The sequence below is a fragment of the Pavona decussata genome, unplaced genomic scaffold, assembly GCF_977016875.1.
Source record: "Pavona decussata unplaced genomic scaffold, jaPavDecu1.1 SCAFFOLD_73, whole genome shotgun sequence".
Taxonomy (NCBI): domain Eukaryota; kingdom Metazoa; phylum Cnidaria; class Anthozoa; order Scleractinia; family Agariciidae; genus Pavona; species Pavona decussata.
This window is the reverse complement of record NW_028145492.1, coordinates 582,872-601,458: the sequence shown is the minus strand read 5'-3', so window position 1 is coordinate 601,458 and position 18,587 is coordinate 582,872. Positions and strand designations below refer to the sequence as shown.

The 18,587-nt window shown below is 38.0% G+C and overlaps 1 protein-coding gene across 2 annotated transcripts; it reads right to left on the bottom strand.

The window, feature by feature from the left end:
- Nucleotides 1-4,054: 4,054 nt before the first annotated feature.
- On the bottom strand, nucleotides 4,055-14,609 carry LOC146476733 (uncharacterized). 2 transcript variants are annotated; one of them, XM_085114223.1, is made up of 9 exons: nucleotides 14,219-14,609; nucleotides 11,921-12,174; nucleotides 11,257-11,440; nucleotides 10,625-10,825; nucleotides 10,037-10,112; nucleotides 9,045-9,092; nucleotides 8,215-8,280; nucleotides 7,098-7,374; nucleotides 4,055-6,208 (listed from the first exon to the last, which is right to left on the bottom strand). In XM_085114223.1, the coding sequence occupies exons 2-9, from the start codon at nucleotides 12,166-12,168 to the stop codon at nucleotides 5,992-5,994; spliced, it is 1,317 nt and encodes a 438-aa protein (XP_084970349.1). In that variant the 5' UTR covers nucleotides 12,169-12,174; nucleotides 14,219-14,609; the 3' UTR covers nucleotides 4,055-5,991. The 2 variants fall into 2 exon arrangements, with proteins under 2 accessions (XP_084970349.1, XP_084970348.1); XM_085114222.1 differs by having other exon boundaries at nucleotides 4,060-6,208; nucleotides 7,098-7,377; nucleotides 14,219-14,606.
- Between the last annotated feature and the right edge of the window lie 3,978 nt (nucleotides 14,610-18,587).

Genomic DNA, 18,587 nt, shown 5'->3' with positions numbered 1-18,587 from the left:
CGTGGAAAATGTGCCTGAAATTTCTTACTAATGGCTATTTGCAAATAGGATTATATATTAATCCATGCCCACTGTAGAACGTGACCGGGACTATGTAAAATTGTAGTGGCTACCGATGCTCGCTTGATCAAACTCGTAACAAGCGAAATTGTTTAAGGTTTGGGCAAATGCTTTTAGTTATCGGAGTTGGTAGTTAAATAAATCTTCAAAGGTCGTAACTAGTGGCCTTTGAATAAAACACCGTCTGCATGCAACAATTAAACAACTAAATGTCTGGAAACGTACTGGTTTGCAATTGCCGACAGCGGCACTGAGTCCGTTAGATGTTTTTCGTAATTCTAAGTGTCTCCAAATTTTCGAAAGATCAAGGAATTTGTTGATTGTTTTTGTCTGCAGTAGGTACTGACAAAAACCGCTTATCAGCACTCGACAATTCATTAGAATCAACGCGCATAAAATTTAAAAACAAAATTAATTGTTGTTAGTGTATTTTAAAGGGCAATATTATGTTTTGTGTTTGGATTACCAAATTTGAAGGTTTTTTTGGTTGTTTTTCGAACTAATTTGTAAACGTGTCCCTTGAGTTTGGCTATCGGTAGCCGCAAGCTGTTTTCGCCGAATTAGTATTGGTAATCCACGCAAAAAAATTGGTTTGACCTCTTGGCATTTTCTGAACATGTTAATTTTGCAAATAGCGCTTTTCAATCAATTATGTACTCCAGTATCCCCATGGGTTTTTTTCACTGAATAGCGGCAGAACTTACTTCCTCAGAAGTCTGCACAGAAGACACGTACTTGACGGCATAAGATTTGAAAGCAAAATTGATTGTCCCTAGTTTATATATAGTGAGTTTTGTGTTTGGATTACTACATCTGAAGATGTTTTGGTTGTTTTTCGAACTAGTTTGTAATCGCGTCCGTTCAGTTTGGCTCTCGTGAGCAGCAAGCTGTTTTCACCGAACTAGTATTGGTAATCCACGAAAATTGGTTTGACCTCTTGGTATTTTCTGAAGATGTTTATTTTGCAAAAAGCGCGTTTCAATCAATTAAGTACTCCGATATACTTCCCCGTAGTTTTCTTTCACTGAATAGTGGCATAAGGTTTTCTTTATTACAACTAACTTCCTTCCTCAGAAGTGTGTGTACACCCAAGACACGTACTTGGCGGTGTGTCCATTGTGCGTCAGTCAGGTAACCCCACAAATCGATGGATGTCAACGACATTGATTCAGTGACACAAATGGAAATGCATTAACGTGATGGGGGTAAAAGACATTAACGTCATTTAAAATTGCGTAACGCGTGCTTACACGTGCACAGTAATTCACTCCAGTCGAAACTTTGAGCTACTGTCGGGTAATTTCAGCCAGGTTTATGTCTTTTTCTTTCACATTGGAGCCGTACGTGTTTGGAATCGCCAAAAATTGATTTGACCTCTTGAGCCAGGCTTGTGTTTTTTGCTTTCACAGTGGAGACTCTACGTGCTTGTAACGGCAAAACATTGATTTGACCTCTTGGCATTTTATTTGTCAGTTTATTTGCAAACGACGTAATTCATTCATGATTATTGTACACTCTTTACTTTTTCCCAGAGCATGGTGGCAGAACTTGCCTTTTAAAGTGTACAAGACATGAGTTTGCATGTAGATATCCAACGCTGCTTCGATGTTTCCGCATCGACGAATGTTGTCACATTAATTCCGTGACGCAAGTGAAAATTACAAGTGCGTGAGGCATAATTTGGCATCCCTTATTATCGGTTCAGTAGACAACAACGTCATAGATTGGGTAACGTGACAGCTTGCATATTAATTTTGAGGGGCACCCAATGGTGTCTTCTGTGTTCTCAGATCGTTTGTCGTCTTTTTTACTGAAGACATATCAGTGTCTGCTACTACATTTTGATCTGTTCGGACGGTTTATCTGAAGTATGTTACAGAAAGTTTCAGGGAACCGACATTTACCCTCGCTTATTTACCGTACCTGTTGCTGGTTTTTACGAAAATGCTAGCTGACACGGTCGAGATATTTCCCCTGAAGACGAAGGGAATTAGTTTTCTAGTGTTACGAAATTTTGAGCTGACATTTAAACGCCAACGATAGATGATGGCGAAAATGATGAAACTGCCTTTGTCTGTCTTAGGCACTTTGTTTTTGTTTTTGGTTTTTTTTTTTTTTTTTTTTTTTTGTCTTTTTTTTTTTTATTGTCGGTTTGAAAGGCACTGATATAACTATTGTCATTAGCACTGATTTTAATAATTACAAGACCAAGAAAACAAACCGAAGCCATAAAAACAAACGAGAAAAATAACGTGACTTCCACAACTTCCTATATTGTTGCGCTCTGTTGAAGATATATTTATCTAAGATATTTTCAAATTAGTTGCTTTAGCTCAAGAGGTCTAAGCATAGGTTACTGTTTTTTTTTTTTTTTTTTTTTTTTTTTTGCCAGTGAAGGTTACCGTATACCCAAACTGTAGATACCTAAACCCCTATATCAAATTAAAGCTTATAGAGCTGGCTATCAAACTATACCAAGAGTTTTGTAATAAAACGAATTGCCGAATTTTTAGCACTGTTTTCTCGAATCAATTTTTTCACTTGAAGGATTTTTTCACTACATCGCTTGGACGCGAGACACCTCTAAAGGTATATTTAACTAGCCTCAAAATAACACGAAGACTTAAAGAAATCTTAAAGACATTGTGCGTCGGCGTTTGAAGTGGACAACCAGTGTTAATATTTTAGTATCAACCACAAGGGAAAGGAATAGCTAAAACAACGTGTTTTACTAGGACTTCCTCGGTTATATATAGTAGTCTCAATTAACAACCGGTCACGAATGATTGCTGCAACTCAAAAGATCTTTCTGTAAATTGATGTTTTTGTCAAATTAGTCTAAAAATGACACGAGGACTCAAATCTTCAAGACAAGGTGCAGAAGGAGATTAAGGTCGACCACTGCAGTATTGATGATTTTGGTTTTGGTACAATATCAACTCGAGACAACATAGCAAAAAAGCGAACAAGCCAGTAAAACGCTGTGCATCCACTAAACTTTCTTGGTTATAAATAGTAGTCTCAAGTAACAATCGGTTACGAATGACTGGTGCAACTAAAAATATCTTTCTATAAATTGATGCTTTTTTGTCAAATTAGTCTAAAGATGACACGAGGACTCAAATCTTTAAGACATGGTGCAGATGGAGTTTAAAGATGGCCACTGTAGTATTGATGATGATTTTGGTTTTGATACAATATCAACTCGCGACAACAAAGCAAAAAACGAACGAGTCAGTAAAACAGCCTAGCTGAGTCCACTAAACTTCCTCGGTTATTTATAGGAGTGACAATTAACAATCGGTTACAAAAGATTGCCGCAACTCAAAAGATCTTCATTTAGTACCTCGTTTTTGTTTTTATTGTTTTGTTTTGTTTTTTTTTTTTTTCAAATTGGTCTGATGATGGTACGAGAACTCAAACTCCTAAAGAAATGCTGCAGTCGGACCTCAAAGTCGGAAAGCTTGAGGTTTCTACTTACCGATTAAGCCGGGTGAGAGGCAAAGCCCCGAGCCAAGGCGAAAGAAATGAGAGAGCGAGTCGTCATATGTTTTAGTAAGTGTAAGTCGGAGACCGATGTATTCACTGAGCAAAATAATTCGGAAAAAAATGGCCTATATCTGGCTGTTTGGTTTGTGAACTTGGCAATTGCACGCATTCCCAGGGCAGTCTACCTAAACTTAAAACGGCCTCCCTTAGCAAATCAGATTGCGAGTTCCAGCACGGGGTTGTGCTAAAATATTATAATGAGGCGTTTTGTGGCTTAACCTACCGGATGTTTTAGGCTTTAGGTTCAATATCAGCAGATGACAGAACAAAACGAGAAAACGAAACAAAAAGATGACAAGAAAAACAACGTGACTTGTACGACTTCCTTATTATAGACTGAACAAAACAATCTCAATTAACAATCGGTCACGAGATATTGATGCAAATTATGCGAGAAATCTAATGTATAGATTTCTGATTTTCGTTTTGGACTGAGCCACTATATTTTTTTTAAGAAATAGCTTAAAGATAACGCGAGGAATCAAAATCTTGCAGATATTTGGTCCTAATCCTACCGGAAAGACTCTGGAAGCTCACCCAAGATCTTATCAGGACCTTGACTGATCCTTATTGCCCGCAAAAGGAAATTGCACCACAATTAAGGTCCTCGCATTATAACATACTTTTTTTAGCTGTTCCGTCTGAGAAATAGGGAGTTCATATCGGCCTTAGTTCGTTGATATCTATCAATACCTTCTGAGTTGTGAAGTTTAACCCTACTGGACCGGGGCGCGGGGGGATTCTACCCGCGCTGGCTTTGAACGTTTGTATCAATTTTATTTCATATTTAAGCGAACGCATGAAACTTGGGGAACTCCCACTGGCCAAAGAAAACGAAAAAAGCCCAGTATAGATAGGTTTGGATTAACCATCACAGCTACAACTTGAAGAAGAAGTAGAGAACCGTTTGGGTGGGGTAATATGAGAAATGGGGCAAGGCGGAGGGAGCGGGTGAGGGTAAGGATCAAGATAGAGGAAGATAGCCAGACAAAGGAGATGAGTGTTTTGAAACAAATTTAAGAACGGCGCCTACTAATATCGAAGTAGTTCTACCCAGTTTATGACAATGCGGGAAAAGTAGATCTCAGCTGGGGCGAATGGAATCCAAAAAGAAAATTGGGTGTAACCATGCATTTTATAGGGATAATCAAGCAGAAATATATTTTTAAAAAGTGATAAAATACAAAGCAATGTATGGCATTTTTCCCACAATGAAGCTTTATTATCTATAAAAAATGCATGGTCACCCCCAGATTTCTTTTTGGACACCAGTAGTACTCAGTGCTAAGTTCTGCTGTCTCTGTATAGTTTTAAACCGCGCAAGAATATACGTGTATTAGTAGGTACCACCCATAGGAAACTCAAGTATCTCGAGATGCGCAGAACGTATGCGCAGTGACAAAAGTAGGCACCGGCCTTGAATGTTGTTCTATTAGTATCAGTCAAGCGATGTAATAGTTAGTTAATCTTTTATTAATCCAACTAAGGGGGCACAAGTATCGTTATTGACCTCCTCTTATGTCAGTTAGGAATCAGTTATAAAATCCAAAAGGCTGCATCCCCCAAACCACCTGTTTATAATATAAGTAAAAATCGACGACAGAAATTACAAATATTTCTTAGAAATATATAAAAAAATTGATATTCAGCCACATCGTTTGCAAATTCCAAGAACATTTCCTGTAAATACAAAAATAGCTTCATTTTGTAGACCATGATGAGATATATAATTATTGCAGCTATAATTATTTAGCAATGGCTTGTATATTATTGAGAACTTTAGAAAGTTGTCCAATTTAATGAGACTTGAGATCGGGTAATGAAACAACGATAAAATCATTTCACTTCGTTGATCAAGGCTGCAACACAGCAAAAAAGAATTCCTTAAGCCCTGCCCTAAAGTTATGAATTATTGGCATAATTATTGGCAATAGTTATGAGTTATGCCAATGGTTATGAATTATTAGTTGTTGTAAGCCAAGATTTCTGCACATATAATATCTTGACTATCGTGTACTATCTAATGACTGTTTCAAACGTGACCAACATTAATAATTAATAAATGTCCACATTTTGCGCGTTTGATGTTCGATTCCCTAAAATCATTAACTGAAACGAAAACTAAGGCTATTATACTTCGAATAATGAAATCATCATAATTAAAATTTAATATAATCCCGTTCAATTGATTTCCCCAGGATCTTAGCTTTCCTTTTAGCCTTTATGATGAAAACCAAAATTTAAAAAAAATAAAAAAATAAAATAAAATAATAATAATAATAATAATAATAATAATAATAATAATAATGTAATGTTTTACTTTGCCTCGGATGGTAAAAAAAGTGGAACCCAAGTTCAATAGGATCATGATACATTTCTTCCTTAGCGGCCTCCTCTCGGAAACACGTTCTCTGCCATATAGTTGATCACATTGCCCGCTGGTCTATATCGACCAACCACAAATGTCAGACTGCCATCATTGGTTTTCGCTCGCCCCATTCCCAACTCTTTGCTACCTTTCCACACGACCTGGGTAAAATGCCCAGTCCCTCCCTGCCACCCACCACGACGAAAATTGTAATCCTTGTACTCGTCATACCTAGTAGAAAGAAAAAAATATCGTGTTACTGTTAATAATTACACGTGCTACAAAGTCCATTAACTGTAAATCGACTTCATAGTCATAGTCATTAGCTACAACAGGGCGTTGGTTAATTTAAAAAGATTGTCCGCCCTACATTGTTTATATTTATAAAAAAATAATCCGTATCACGCAATTAGTGTACTATGTTCATGAATCATGTTGTAGTTCCTTCAGCCAAAGAGGAATAACGATAAACATTCTTTGTGCTGTTGTATCAAAGAAGCTTGAAATTTTGGTTCATATGTTAAAGGCTTGCTACTTTTGCTTCTTCCTACAAATATTTCCACCATCTGATTTATTACCATGAAACAGCTTACGCATATATTGTTTGCCTGCGTTAGGAATTAATGTTTGTATGGTTTCAGTCAAACTTGCAAATATAATCTTTTGAATTAGTTTAGTTTAGTTTAGTTTTAACCCTTTAAGCCCTAATAATCATCAGAAACAAATTTCTCCATGTAATATCAATGTTTATTAAACCTCTGAAGTCATAAGAATTAAGGATATGATCACCCAAGGTGAATTGTTTTGATCTTTTTAATAACTCATCACCAGCACTTTTTTAAGAAAAATATGGGGACAAGATGGGGGAATTTGTTCTTCGGTATTAGGGGGTAAAGGGTTAATGCATTCGCCACATCAATTACAATGATAATGAGAGATAATAACAAAATTTGAGAGAATCTTATATTACAAACTGTAGAAGGGTGTTCGAAAACATATGTTACAATAGTCAATCAAAAATAATTACAATTATCGAAACGGGAGGACTGTAATTTTCTCACTCACACAGATGACCCTATAGAGACTTGATTGTAATTTTAGTTACATATTATTCTCTTACCACATCGTAGTGGCCTCTTCTCCAGCCGAATCAAACTTCCCTGTGAACATGGCTATGTTCTCGCCGGCATCTTTTCGTTCACTCTTAGTAGAATGCTGTAATGTACGTGCGCGCGCTAACTTCTCGGCCCAGGATTGAGCTTCCCTCGCAAGGTCGTCAGCCCATTTTAAGGGTGGAGCGCCGTGCATTGAACGGAATTTATTGTGTGTGTCCAAGGATTGTTTTGGAAACGATCCTTTAGGAGACGATGTGGCTGAGCTGGAAGGTGTAAATCTTTCTGCTAAAAAAATATAGATACCTAGAATCTAGTCTCATCCGCTGTATAAATTAAAGTTATCCACTCTTTGAAAAACGTCGGGCCATACGTACGTATAAACATAGAACGTGATTCGCCGGATTAAATAAGTCACCAGAATTCTTCTAGATTCAGTTGTTTGCATCATGTGATCTACATTTTATGTTTCCTTCTTTATATTAAACTTTCATTAAAAGGAAGTAACCAAATTGACAATTCCCGAACACCTTTGTTCGTTCGGAATGAAAGTGAGGGCCCTTTGCATTTTCTGATCAGACCGACACGTCATTCTGGCTTGTAATCTGGATTGAACCGCAGCCGTTTCCACCTATTTCGAATTTAAACGAATTCAAGATTTAGAACCTGGTCTTCACCGATAGTTTTTGAGGCTCCATCACTCTTCTAAATACAAATACAGTATTTTAAAATATTTCTTCACTCCACAGCCGTCAAAGAAACGTGCAACGATCCTACCAAACGATGGATCAGAGAAGTAACTCTACAGTGTATGTTTTGGTGCTAAGTGAACCCATGAATTTCCCAGTGAGAGTTTGCCCCACTGAGAGTTAGTGCAGACCTCAAGAGGCAAACAAACAAGGGAACCGAGCCCACAACCTCTGGATTTATCCACCGTTACTCCACCGACTGTGCTAACGAGATCAGATGGAGGCAAATCTTGGAAGATTATGGCTGTTATTGCGGCAATGTAAATTTGAAGGGTCCTAAACACTCTAACATACACTGGAGAGTTAATTCTCTGATCCATCATTTGTGCTATTAGTGCTAGCGGCACAACGTTCATTCATCCTCTCTCTGTCCTACCTGGTTTAGGTTCTTTAGGTTTCTGACTACCCCACGAGGTTGAGTAGGAGTAAGAAGGTGGTTGACCTGAAATAGAATTTATGTTAATGCCTAGCCTTAGTTCGATAATTTATAATAGAAAATTAATCAAAATCGGCCAAATGTCCCATGGCGTTGTCAATATGCTCTGTTTGCTTGACACTGAAGCAGACTGACGTTTCATATTTCATCTCTTTCCATATTAGACAATATGTGTCCGATCCTATCCTGTGAATTCTGGTTTGAGTACAAGATGACGTAATGTCCTTTTTAGGAAATATTTGGCTAGCTGATTGAATGGTATTTCGGCTGGCAATGACAATTCACTTGCTTCCTGTTTTCTTTTATTTGTTTGTTTTTTAACACGAGCACTGGTTTGAACGTGGTGAAAGTAGACCAGGTGTTGATGTATGGCCGTACGTCGCAGATTTAAATATCGTTAATCTTTCATCTTTGTATACATCTTCACCATTATTTTATGATTTTACTCTATGACATCGTTTCAGGAATTTTGTCACTTCTTTCAATTCGCTTCAGTCGCCCATTCTTGTCTTTCACTATATGGAACTAAATTACTCAAATACCGATAATGAACTTTACCGTAGTGCCATGCTCTTCTATTCTCAGATACAACACAATCTAAACAATTACTTAAGCAAGGTATTAGCCTAGTATAAACAGATTCGGGGAAAGCCAAAAGGAGGAAGCTTAATTCACCCCCAATGACACGTGCAAATCACTCCGTTCGCTGATATTTTTTGTTTTCTTATATCCTCATAATTAAACCTGTTTAAAGGTGCATTACTACTTACCATTATCTAATGATTTCCTGATGTCCCTTGGAAACCTATCAAATGAGTCTGGAAGACAGAAAGGGAACATCAGAACGTTAGAAAATGTATTAATCAGTAAATGACACAGGCATACTCCGAAAAAAATCCGAGTGCTCCTATCAGGAGTCGAACCTAACTATAGTAATCGGAAGGTCTTAGCTTCGACTCCTGATAGGAGTACTCAGATTTTTTTTCTGAGTATACCTGTGTCATTTACTGAGTAATACATCATTCTCATTTATTCACCAGGCTTAACATATTTCATCCCATTATTTCCATTGCAGATATGCCACACATTGACATTGCAATCCTAGCAGTATACAGGATGTTTGTCTCATGAACCTTGTTTAATGGCCTTAGCTCCCACCAGTCTCCTGTAGCTCAGTAGTAGAGCATCCGAACTAGTAATCGGAAGGTCTTAGGTTCAACTCCTGATAGGAGCACTCGGATTTTTTTCTGAGAATCCGTGTGTCATTTACTAATTAATACATCATTCTCATTTATTCACCAGGATTAACAATTCCGTCTCATTATTTCTAAAACAAATGTAATTTTTAAGTCTCGTTTTCACTGGCGTCGTCGTCGTCTCTGTTTAAGGTCCCTAGTATGTACCACTTAGTAACGAATGAAATAAATTGAACATCATTTTTCTATAACCTGCGGTGGTCCTTTTTGCTTGTCTGGTTTGCTTTGGTATCAGATTGTATTTGTTTGCCTATTTCTTAAAAGTCTACGTTCGACTGGTTGTAATTGATTGGCAGAATGAGAAAAGGGACGTCCCTGTGTCACAGTAGATCAAACTAAGAATCAGTTTAAAACCAAACTGACTTCGAACCGTCTTTGTATCAAGTAGAGAAATGATCGTAAAAAAACTCGTAAGTTAAATTCCAGCCATCAAGAAAAAGAAAAACAATTATAACCGCAACATTACTTCAAGTAAAACCATGCTCATTGTAATATTAAATACCAACCTCTTCCTCTTCCGTCACCCGAGGTTATGATTGTTTTCGTCACTGTTGTTCTGCCTCCGTCACGATCGTAAGTTACCTGAAACCATGACGGAACACCATACTTATATAATGACCATTCAATTGTTGTCATCATCATCATCATCCCCTTATCTTCGTCGTCGTGGTCATCGTCGTCGTAATTGGCATCATTATTATTTGTTAACGTTTTATCTCCCTTCGTGCTAACCGCTTTTTTTACTTAGTTTGACACTGCATAATTCCTGTGTTATCAAAATTTTACACAGGGTATACACCAGCAATCATTTTCAAATCACTCTATAGATATGTTATGTGAGTGTCCAAATCGATAATTTAAAGAACCCCTCGATGAACTTTCGGGGGCTGCTCAGTTGTCTGCTTAATATGGCCAACCGAGGTGCCCCTCTCCTAAGAAGTCTGCTCCGGTGGCCATTAGATCAGTGAGCATTCACTTACCTCCCGTCAATTACCAACTACTTTTCAAACATATGTACACTTATGCATGCATGTAGCTATATCATTGCAATTTCTGGGTATATAGGTCAAAACCACGTTGTTAATTTTTCTTACTGTTTCCGTAGTTTCTTGACGACGAAGGGGCTGTCCTCTAGCATCATCTCGGTTGGAGAAGTCCCTTCTCGTGTCACTTGGCTTACGAAATGGAGATGATCCTCGATCATCATTTTGCTTGAAGATATCTCTTTTTGGTTCAGTTCGAGTGTTGTCTCTGGTATCTCTTTCCCTAGAACTGTAACTTATGGAGGCACCAACCTAGAATGTGTAAAGAAAATTGAACAGATGAGTGATGGATAAGCGATACTTAACTGTGGCGAGGGGAGAGGAAACAGCAAGGATTTTTCGAGGTTCAGCCTATACCTTCCAGCATTTCATTAGTATTCTTGTAGCCTACAGAGAATTATCTCAATTAAAATGAAATTGTAAAAATAGATCTAGAGTCAGTCCCTCATTTCAACTGTTTTAGTACTACACATGTAAGACAAAGTACACAAAGATCAGGAATTATCTAAGTAGTACGGTAGAAGAAGAATTACCCCGAAAAATTGTGAGCGCAAAACGTACGTGTGCGCAAGATTCCCCCAGTACAATGTTGAAGTCGAGATGTGAGTGATAAAAGTCTTAGTGTAGTTGTATATGGTAAAATCTGCGCACAATGTTATGAGTTAGAAAAGAAAAAAGTGTACCTTTGGCTTAACATTTTCTTGAAAGTGATTGATGACATTTCCAGGTGGACGATATCGAGCAACGACAATAATTTTGCCATCAGATGCCTTGACCTTTGCTACTCCCAGTTCGTTCGTCTCTTTCCACACGATCTGTGTAAAGTGACCTGTCCCGCTCTTAAATCCAGGACTCCTGTAGTCATAGCTATTTTACAACCAACAAAAATCCAATCATTGGTTCAATAACAATAAAGCCAGCCTTGAGACGCTAGTAGAAATTAATGCTATTGAGTAACTAAATTACCCGAGCCGTTAAGTTTTCCTTTAGTACTCTCTCTTACGGACGAAGGTTTACACTGGTAAGGAAATTAGCAACTTTAAAAACAACGAAAATCACAAGGAGAAAACATAAAACAATTCTGGGTTGAACGTGGGATTCCAGTCCATGCAGTCTTGGTAGCATATGCAGTGTTCTTAAATTATCATGATCAGTGTTAACACATTCTTAAATTATCAGTGTTAACACACTTTCCAATTGAAACCCTGTTACGTATATTTTACCCAGCTGTTCTTTCTACTGTTATAAATGTTACAATAAGAGCGCTAGCACGATGAACAGTAGTGGAAGCATGCAACTGAAGCAAGAACAAACAAAACAAAAATAAGAGTTTTATCTTCATCTTACTTGTCAACCTCAGCATACCACCGATCCACCACCTCTCCGCCGAAAACATCACTTTTTCCAGTAACAGCATAAATACTTTCTCCATCGTCGGTTACCCCTTGTTTCAGACGTCCATCTTTGGCCAGTTGTCTGGCCCAACTCTCTGCGTCTTTTTCTAGTGATCTGGACCACTTCAACAGTGGAGCCTGGTGCAAAGAGCGGTATCTGTTGTGTGCATCTAGTGCTTCTTTACCAAATTTGTCTGGCATCTTTTGCTGTTTTTAGTTGAGAATAATAATAAAAGGGAAAATGAATGTGGGCAATGCATCTTATGTCTCGGATTGCCATGCCAAATGATGGCGGGGGGCCTCAGATTGCAAATCTAGTGAGGAGTGATAACGGTTCGGTAGCGGCCATTTTAATTTCAGAAGAGAATGCATAATTGTAATTTGATAGGAGGGTCCACTAGCTCTATGTTTAAGAAGCGGAGGGAAATTGGAGGGGGCGGTTATATTTAAACGATGTCTACCTTATACCGTGGTTTAAGATAATCAATAGACCTAAATATTTTAACCCTATCTAGGCCGGCCCCATAATTCAGATGTGTTAAGGCCATAATAGTGTAACCTGAAGATATCTCGAAGGCTAATCCAAGATGGTACTGTTAAAAAAAAAAATAATGACATCATTTGTACGTCATGTGACATCGTCCCATTTTGTGAATCTCAAAGGAAAAAGTTTTGGGGACATACTACACACCTTCCAAAATTCATTGCCACAGTTTAAAGTATTTATTCCATATATACCATTAAGCATATTTACTTAATGAGCGTGTTGTAATGAGGTGAACGCTTTCTAACCAAAAATCAGTAGCCCTAAAGATAACATCTCACTACAATCACATCCAAAAGGAGGGTCGGTTTATCAAAAAGTCGGGAAAGTCGATTAATGCTAATAGCAGATTATAGGCTAAATAAAAATCCCGTAATGTATCTCTTAGCTTTGCTGGCTTTGTGTTTTTCTTCGCTAAATTTCTTCAGTACCCCGCGCTATTGTTATATTCGTGATGACCATCTAGACTATAACTTTCTTTCCAATGATTAACATCAAAACAAATCTTTTGTGACTTCGATCTATGCCCTTTATTTATCTTGACGTCAGAAATTTTGCGGTGACGCATTCGCACAACAAGTAGGAAGATCAGTAATTGACCTTATGACAAACGTTTGCTTAGTTTCAATAACTGGCACTTCATTTTACAATCTCTGGTTCCTAAACTGATCAAAATGCAAAAATTTTAAGTATATCTGCTCTTAGAAAAACAATAACAACCGATATTAGCCCGCATAGTTTTGAAATAAGACTTCCAATCGTTTTGATGTTGTTTTCTTCTTAATTGAACTGTAACAATGACTTAACAACTAGTGTGCAAAGTGACGTTGTGTCAGTAGAACGCTTCAATAAATTGTTTGATTTTGCCAGCCATTCACTGAACAATATTTCCAATGTAAACTCACTGTAATCCATTTTTCTTCCCTGGTAATCCTGCACAAACGGTCCCAAAACTAAGCATCTTAATTGTCTTTGTTGCTGTAAGACTACATGTGTTTTGTCTATAGGTCGTGTATGGCAACTGTCGCCAACTGGAGGCAAAGAATAAATAAGCAGTGGCTTGGCGAAACAAAAAAAAATGTTGTTTTTGTTATGCCCACACGACATAATCTATGACCTTTAAGTTCCAAAAGGCGAGATTTGAATTACAAAATGACGCTATGCGAAATGAGCTAAAGCAAAATTTTTAAGTTAAAAAGTCATGAAAATAACTCGTACAGCATTTTATAATATGTCTCAGTGTATTCGGTATAGTTTTGTACCCTGAATAAGGCAGCATCGGCAAAACGTCGGTTGAAATTAACTCTCTTAACAGCGTCGATTTTATAATCTTTAAATTCTCATTAATTAACTACGTTGCGCAGTATTTCAATCTTTATTACAGCAGTATATATAACCTCACCGATGCTACTTTTAGAGAGTAGATTGGTTAGATAAGACAGAGTTTTCCAACTTGGAATTATTGTGCTGAGCCCATAACGGACGACTGACTTAAGGTATTAGCTAGTTTAAGATATATCGTTATTGCTGCTAATTGCTTCATATATCATCTGAATTCAAAGTCATTGGCTGAGCCAGAACTGTTATTCACCTTTGTCTTTCCCTGCTTGCGACTGAGGTTATTTACTGCCAAAGCATTAGGAAGCCCATAATTAATCGCCTTTAGTGAGTTTTCTGATATTGGGAACGCTATGTTAAGTACATTACCTTTCCTGAAGAAATAGTTTCTTCTATCTCGTCTTGCTACGTTTGTGTGAAAGCTGGTTCTGAAGGCTCGAGTTACCAACTAACCAACAATAGTGTAAAATAAACGTGCTTATCTGATCACCCTCGCACGGTTCCCTTCATTCAAGTCACAATCCAAAGAATAACAACAATGTCGGTAATTATGTCCAAAAACAGCTCAAGCGAGGCGCATAAATGATAGGAACAACAGACATTCCACTATCGGCTCCACCGACGCCAGTTCAAGAGGGCTTTTATAAAGACGTCTCTCAGGCTTTAGATAACCGCAGTTTAAGTCGATAAGACGTTTACTTCTGCCAAAGTAAAGTTATCGATGGCACATCACTTAGTTCTTAGGATATTCGCTGTGTTTGTTTTCTTTCTTGTTCAATATTAGCATAAAAGCGTTGAAAAGGCTTAGAGCCAATCACGCAAGGAAATTAACATGATAACTGGTTGTGTTGTTAACAAGCTGAGCCATTCATCTTCCAAGGATACTATCACACATTTTATCTTCAAAAAGTTCAAAACTTTTCTTTTCGGAAGTTAAATACAATGACAAGTTTCATCCCCAGATTAGAAATGCTTAGTAAAGGGTAATTTGCGATTTCGTCAACCCAAACCAAAATAAATGAAGTGTAACCTGAGCGTCACTTGCATTGATTCAGCGAAAAGCGGAAAAGACTACTTTCATCTTTGAAAACTGTTTCCAAATGAAACAGATCGGGAACGTTTTCCGTTTTAATTATCTTCCCGTGATTATTGTTGAATATGACAATGGTTTCTCAAGGAGACTGAAGTAGCTTAAAAACTTATGCTTCGTGGTCAGACTTATGCTTCACTGCCCAATTCACACCGGAATTGTTTACGAAGCCGAAATCTACGCCGGAAAGCAGAGATATTGAAAAACAACACGTCTATAATCTGACCACAAATTAAAGTTTGTTTTTACTGCGTATGATAATTAAAAAGCGGTTAGTTTTGTCTTTGGGTTTTGATACTTAAACTAGTTCTCATTAACACGACGCATTTAAATCTCATAAATCATCGTTAATTGTTCTTCATATGATAGTTTTTAATGTATAATTGTGACAGTGATGAGTCATTGTCTTCCGTGCACATTATCAATTTTAATATCTTTAGACATGTTATGGCGTAATGACTGTTAATGGCAAGAATGCTCCGGGGCAGCGACGGACAATGCCTTGTGATCCATGCACTTGTGAATACCGGATCCCATATCAAATCCCCGAGGGGCTGAGGGACGTACGTGCCAAGCCAAGGGGTAAGGTTTTTTAGTCGCTTTGGTCTAAAACTGGTCAGAAACGTAAGCATTGTAGTCGGCATGTCTGAAAACTGGTAGGAAGTTTACAGACTAGTGTCCAGGACAAAAAAAAAAAAAAAGAATTGAATAATTCGATATTTTCGTCTGAGAAAGAGAACTTTTCACGACAGTTTTGTTGGCTATATGCTATATAGTTCTTTTCTCCTTTTCTCTGCTTGCATCCGATTAATGGTCCTGTGGTCGTAAAAGGATGTCTCGGGCTTTGTAAAATTTAGTTATAATCTTGAGTTTGTTTCTAGGCCAGGACAATTAGCATTCAATTATACTAATCTTGAAAGATCCCGAGCAACGCCAAGCTCGATTGGAGAAATCTTCAGCTTGCATTGCATTTATTGGGAGAAATCTGCAGCTGGAGTTTCATTCAGCGAACCCACTGATTTAAAGTTAAAAACACTTGGAAAAAATAATAAATAAATTAAACAACACTTGAGTCAGTGTTGGCGTTTGGGGATTGGAAGGCTGGTTAGTGAAGAACATAAATGTTTGGTTTTATCAACAGAGTTGATAAGGTAATTTGACTATACCGTAAAGAGATCCGACGCAGGTTGCCATACAAACTCTTATATTGTATTAGTTCAAATACGATCGGGAAATTAAACAACAAAATTTATTCCCTCGAAAACCTACAAAAATTACAAAACTGCACTTATCCGGGAGGAGGTGCGTGTAGTTTGTTGCGAGCCAAAGGTTTCACGATAGAGAATTCCCCCAGTCAGGCAAATTTTATACTCGTGCCTAGGTTTGACCGTGAGTTTGTCATGACATTACAGCGACACGGCTTCTCCGCTGCAAAAATGGCGCGCGATCTGAATTGAACTTTTATTTTCAACGAAGACCTGTGTCTCAAAAAATGATCCAAGTTCTCCGACAGTGAGTCGCTCAGGAAGAATCGCACATCATCCCTCTTGTAGTTCTTGGCATCACATGGCGAGGTAGGTAAGCGTATGCTTGAGATCTTTTTAAATTTTATTTTATTTATTTATTTTTTTTGTTCTCCTCAAATGGAAGAACTACTTAGGAATACTCAACAGTTTCGATAGCGGAAATCCGAGAAATAACGGCGAAGAAACTGTGCTTCGAGTACAAATTGTTGTTTTATCCAGGCGACGAGTTAGCGGAGCGCGGACATCTCAAATCCTTATTCAGGCCACGGACTTTCTACAAAATTTTTTAGTACTTCTGGGAATTCAACGGCTGAAAAGTTACAGGCTTGATCGTGAATTTGTACTGAAATACTATTCTAATTGACCGATTCTTTATATTCTGAACAGTTTTAGCGAAAATTTGAAAAACGTGCCACGCACGGGTTGATAAATTCGCTTCGAAATGGACTGATAGTTCCTTCAAATCGCTTTCGCGTCTCTCGTCTCGCATTTAGAATTATAAGCGTTTCTTTCTTAGGCGTAAACAAAGACTTTTCTCAATAAATTTTTCCTTTGGGAAAGCATTCTGTCTGTTTTTCTCTCTATTTTAATTGCCAAAACGTGACAACTGCGTAATCTTGCGTAAACAAACGCATGCACTGGAGACGGATCAAATTTCGCCGATGTGACGCGAGGACAAATTTCATCGATTAATGGGTGAAAGATACTGACAAAAAGAAATTCCCACGAAACACCAATTTCAATCAGAATTCCCTTATTTCAAAAAACGAAAACTTTTGCGAGGGGGGGGGGGGGGGGGGATGAAGCCAACACAAGATATCCCTGCCCACTTTGCTAAATCCTGTTGGCCAGATAGATGCACAGATAGGTTGAAAGCTCGGATTTTACTGTCAGAACCTGTATTAGATTCTAAAATTTATTACTTAAACGGTCAGTGTAATACGCAGTCTACAGACCGGGCGTAAAAAACGGACAGAGGGCACAATTTAGACCAGGAATATACATTGCTTACAATATACTTGCTTGTACTATGTTGTAAAACAATCGACAAATGACAACTGAAATTTTATCATGTCAACTTTCTGGCGTTTACAGCTGGATATGCCAGGAATGAAGCCCAAGTTCACGCACATATGCGTCTTGTTCATATATGCGTCACGGCTGTGTGAGTTGGAACGTGACCTTTCATCTTACGCGGTGTTAAGTTACATGAGAACCGTTGAGAATTTGAGCGCTTTATAAGACGTTGTATGGGGAATAAAATATCGTTTATTTAGAACGCTAAATACATTAAAATATCCTCATTTTTTACGTAAGATGATTAAAAAAACTCACCTCTTGTATGCTTTTTCGTTATTTTCGCTGTTTTGGGCTTTTATGCCACCACTGTTCTCTCCTTCATAGGCAGCACAGCCGGGTTCGACCGTTTCCAACTCGGAGGCGGTTTGCGTCCAGAAAATCCATCTGATCGGAATTTTTTTCGCCCACAGTTAAAGCTCTATAATCCTTGCACCCACAAAAATGTCTCTTCTTCGAAAATCCTCGCGCATTACGCTGAAGATGAGCATTTTCCACCGCAGATTCCACGATCGCTCCTTTCTGCGGCACCGTGTGATTTTGTGATCTATCACGGCCGCGGAAGAAGCTTGGGTCCAAGGTCAAATTTCGCGCTACCCAGGGTGGTACAGTCAATTATGAATCCAATAAAATCTGCAATTCCACAGTGACAAACCAATGAGTGGTGCCGGATCACTTGTAGACCTGGATCAGCAAATTATCTCAAATACAAAATATTAACGGCAAACTGATCCCAACGGCGGAGGTGACGAGCTTGAGAGAACAAACAACAAAAGCTAGAATAACTGAAATTTATTTGTTTTTTAAAAAAACAAATTTTTTTGACCGATATTTCGGTTTGCAATACAAACCTTCCTCGGGGGCTGAACACCGAGAACATGACTGTTGTAATTTAACTATACCGTAAAGAGATCCGAGGTTGCCGTACAAACTCTTATATTAATTAGTTCAAATACGATCGGGAAATTAAACAACAATATTTATTCCCTCGAAAACCTACAAAAATTACAAAACTGCACTTACCCGGGAGGAGGTGCGTGTAGTT

Excerpts from the sequence above, each read along its gene's own strand:
- LOC146476733 (XM_085114222.1), bottom strand. The coding sequence starts at position 12,168 with ATGCCAGACAAATTTGGTAAAGAAGCACTAGATGCACACAACAGATAC. Across the intron at positions 9,093-10,036 it reads GGGTGACGGAAGAGGAAGAG|ACTCATTTGATAGGTTTCCA; the intron begins GTTGGTATTTAA and ends TCTGTCTTCCAG. Across the intron at positions 7,378-8,214 it reads ACCTAAAGAACCTAAACCAG|CAGAAAGATTTACACCTTCC; the intron begins GTAGGACAGAGA and ends ATATTTTTTTAG.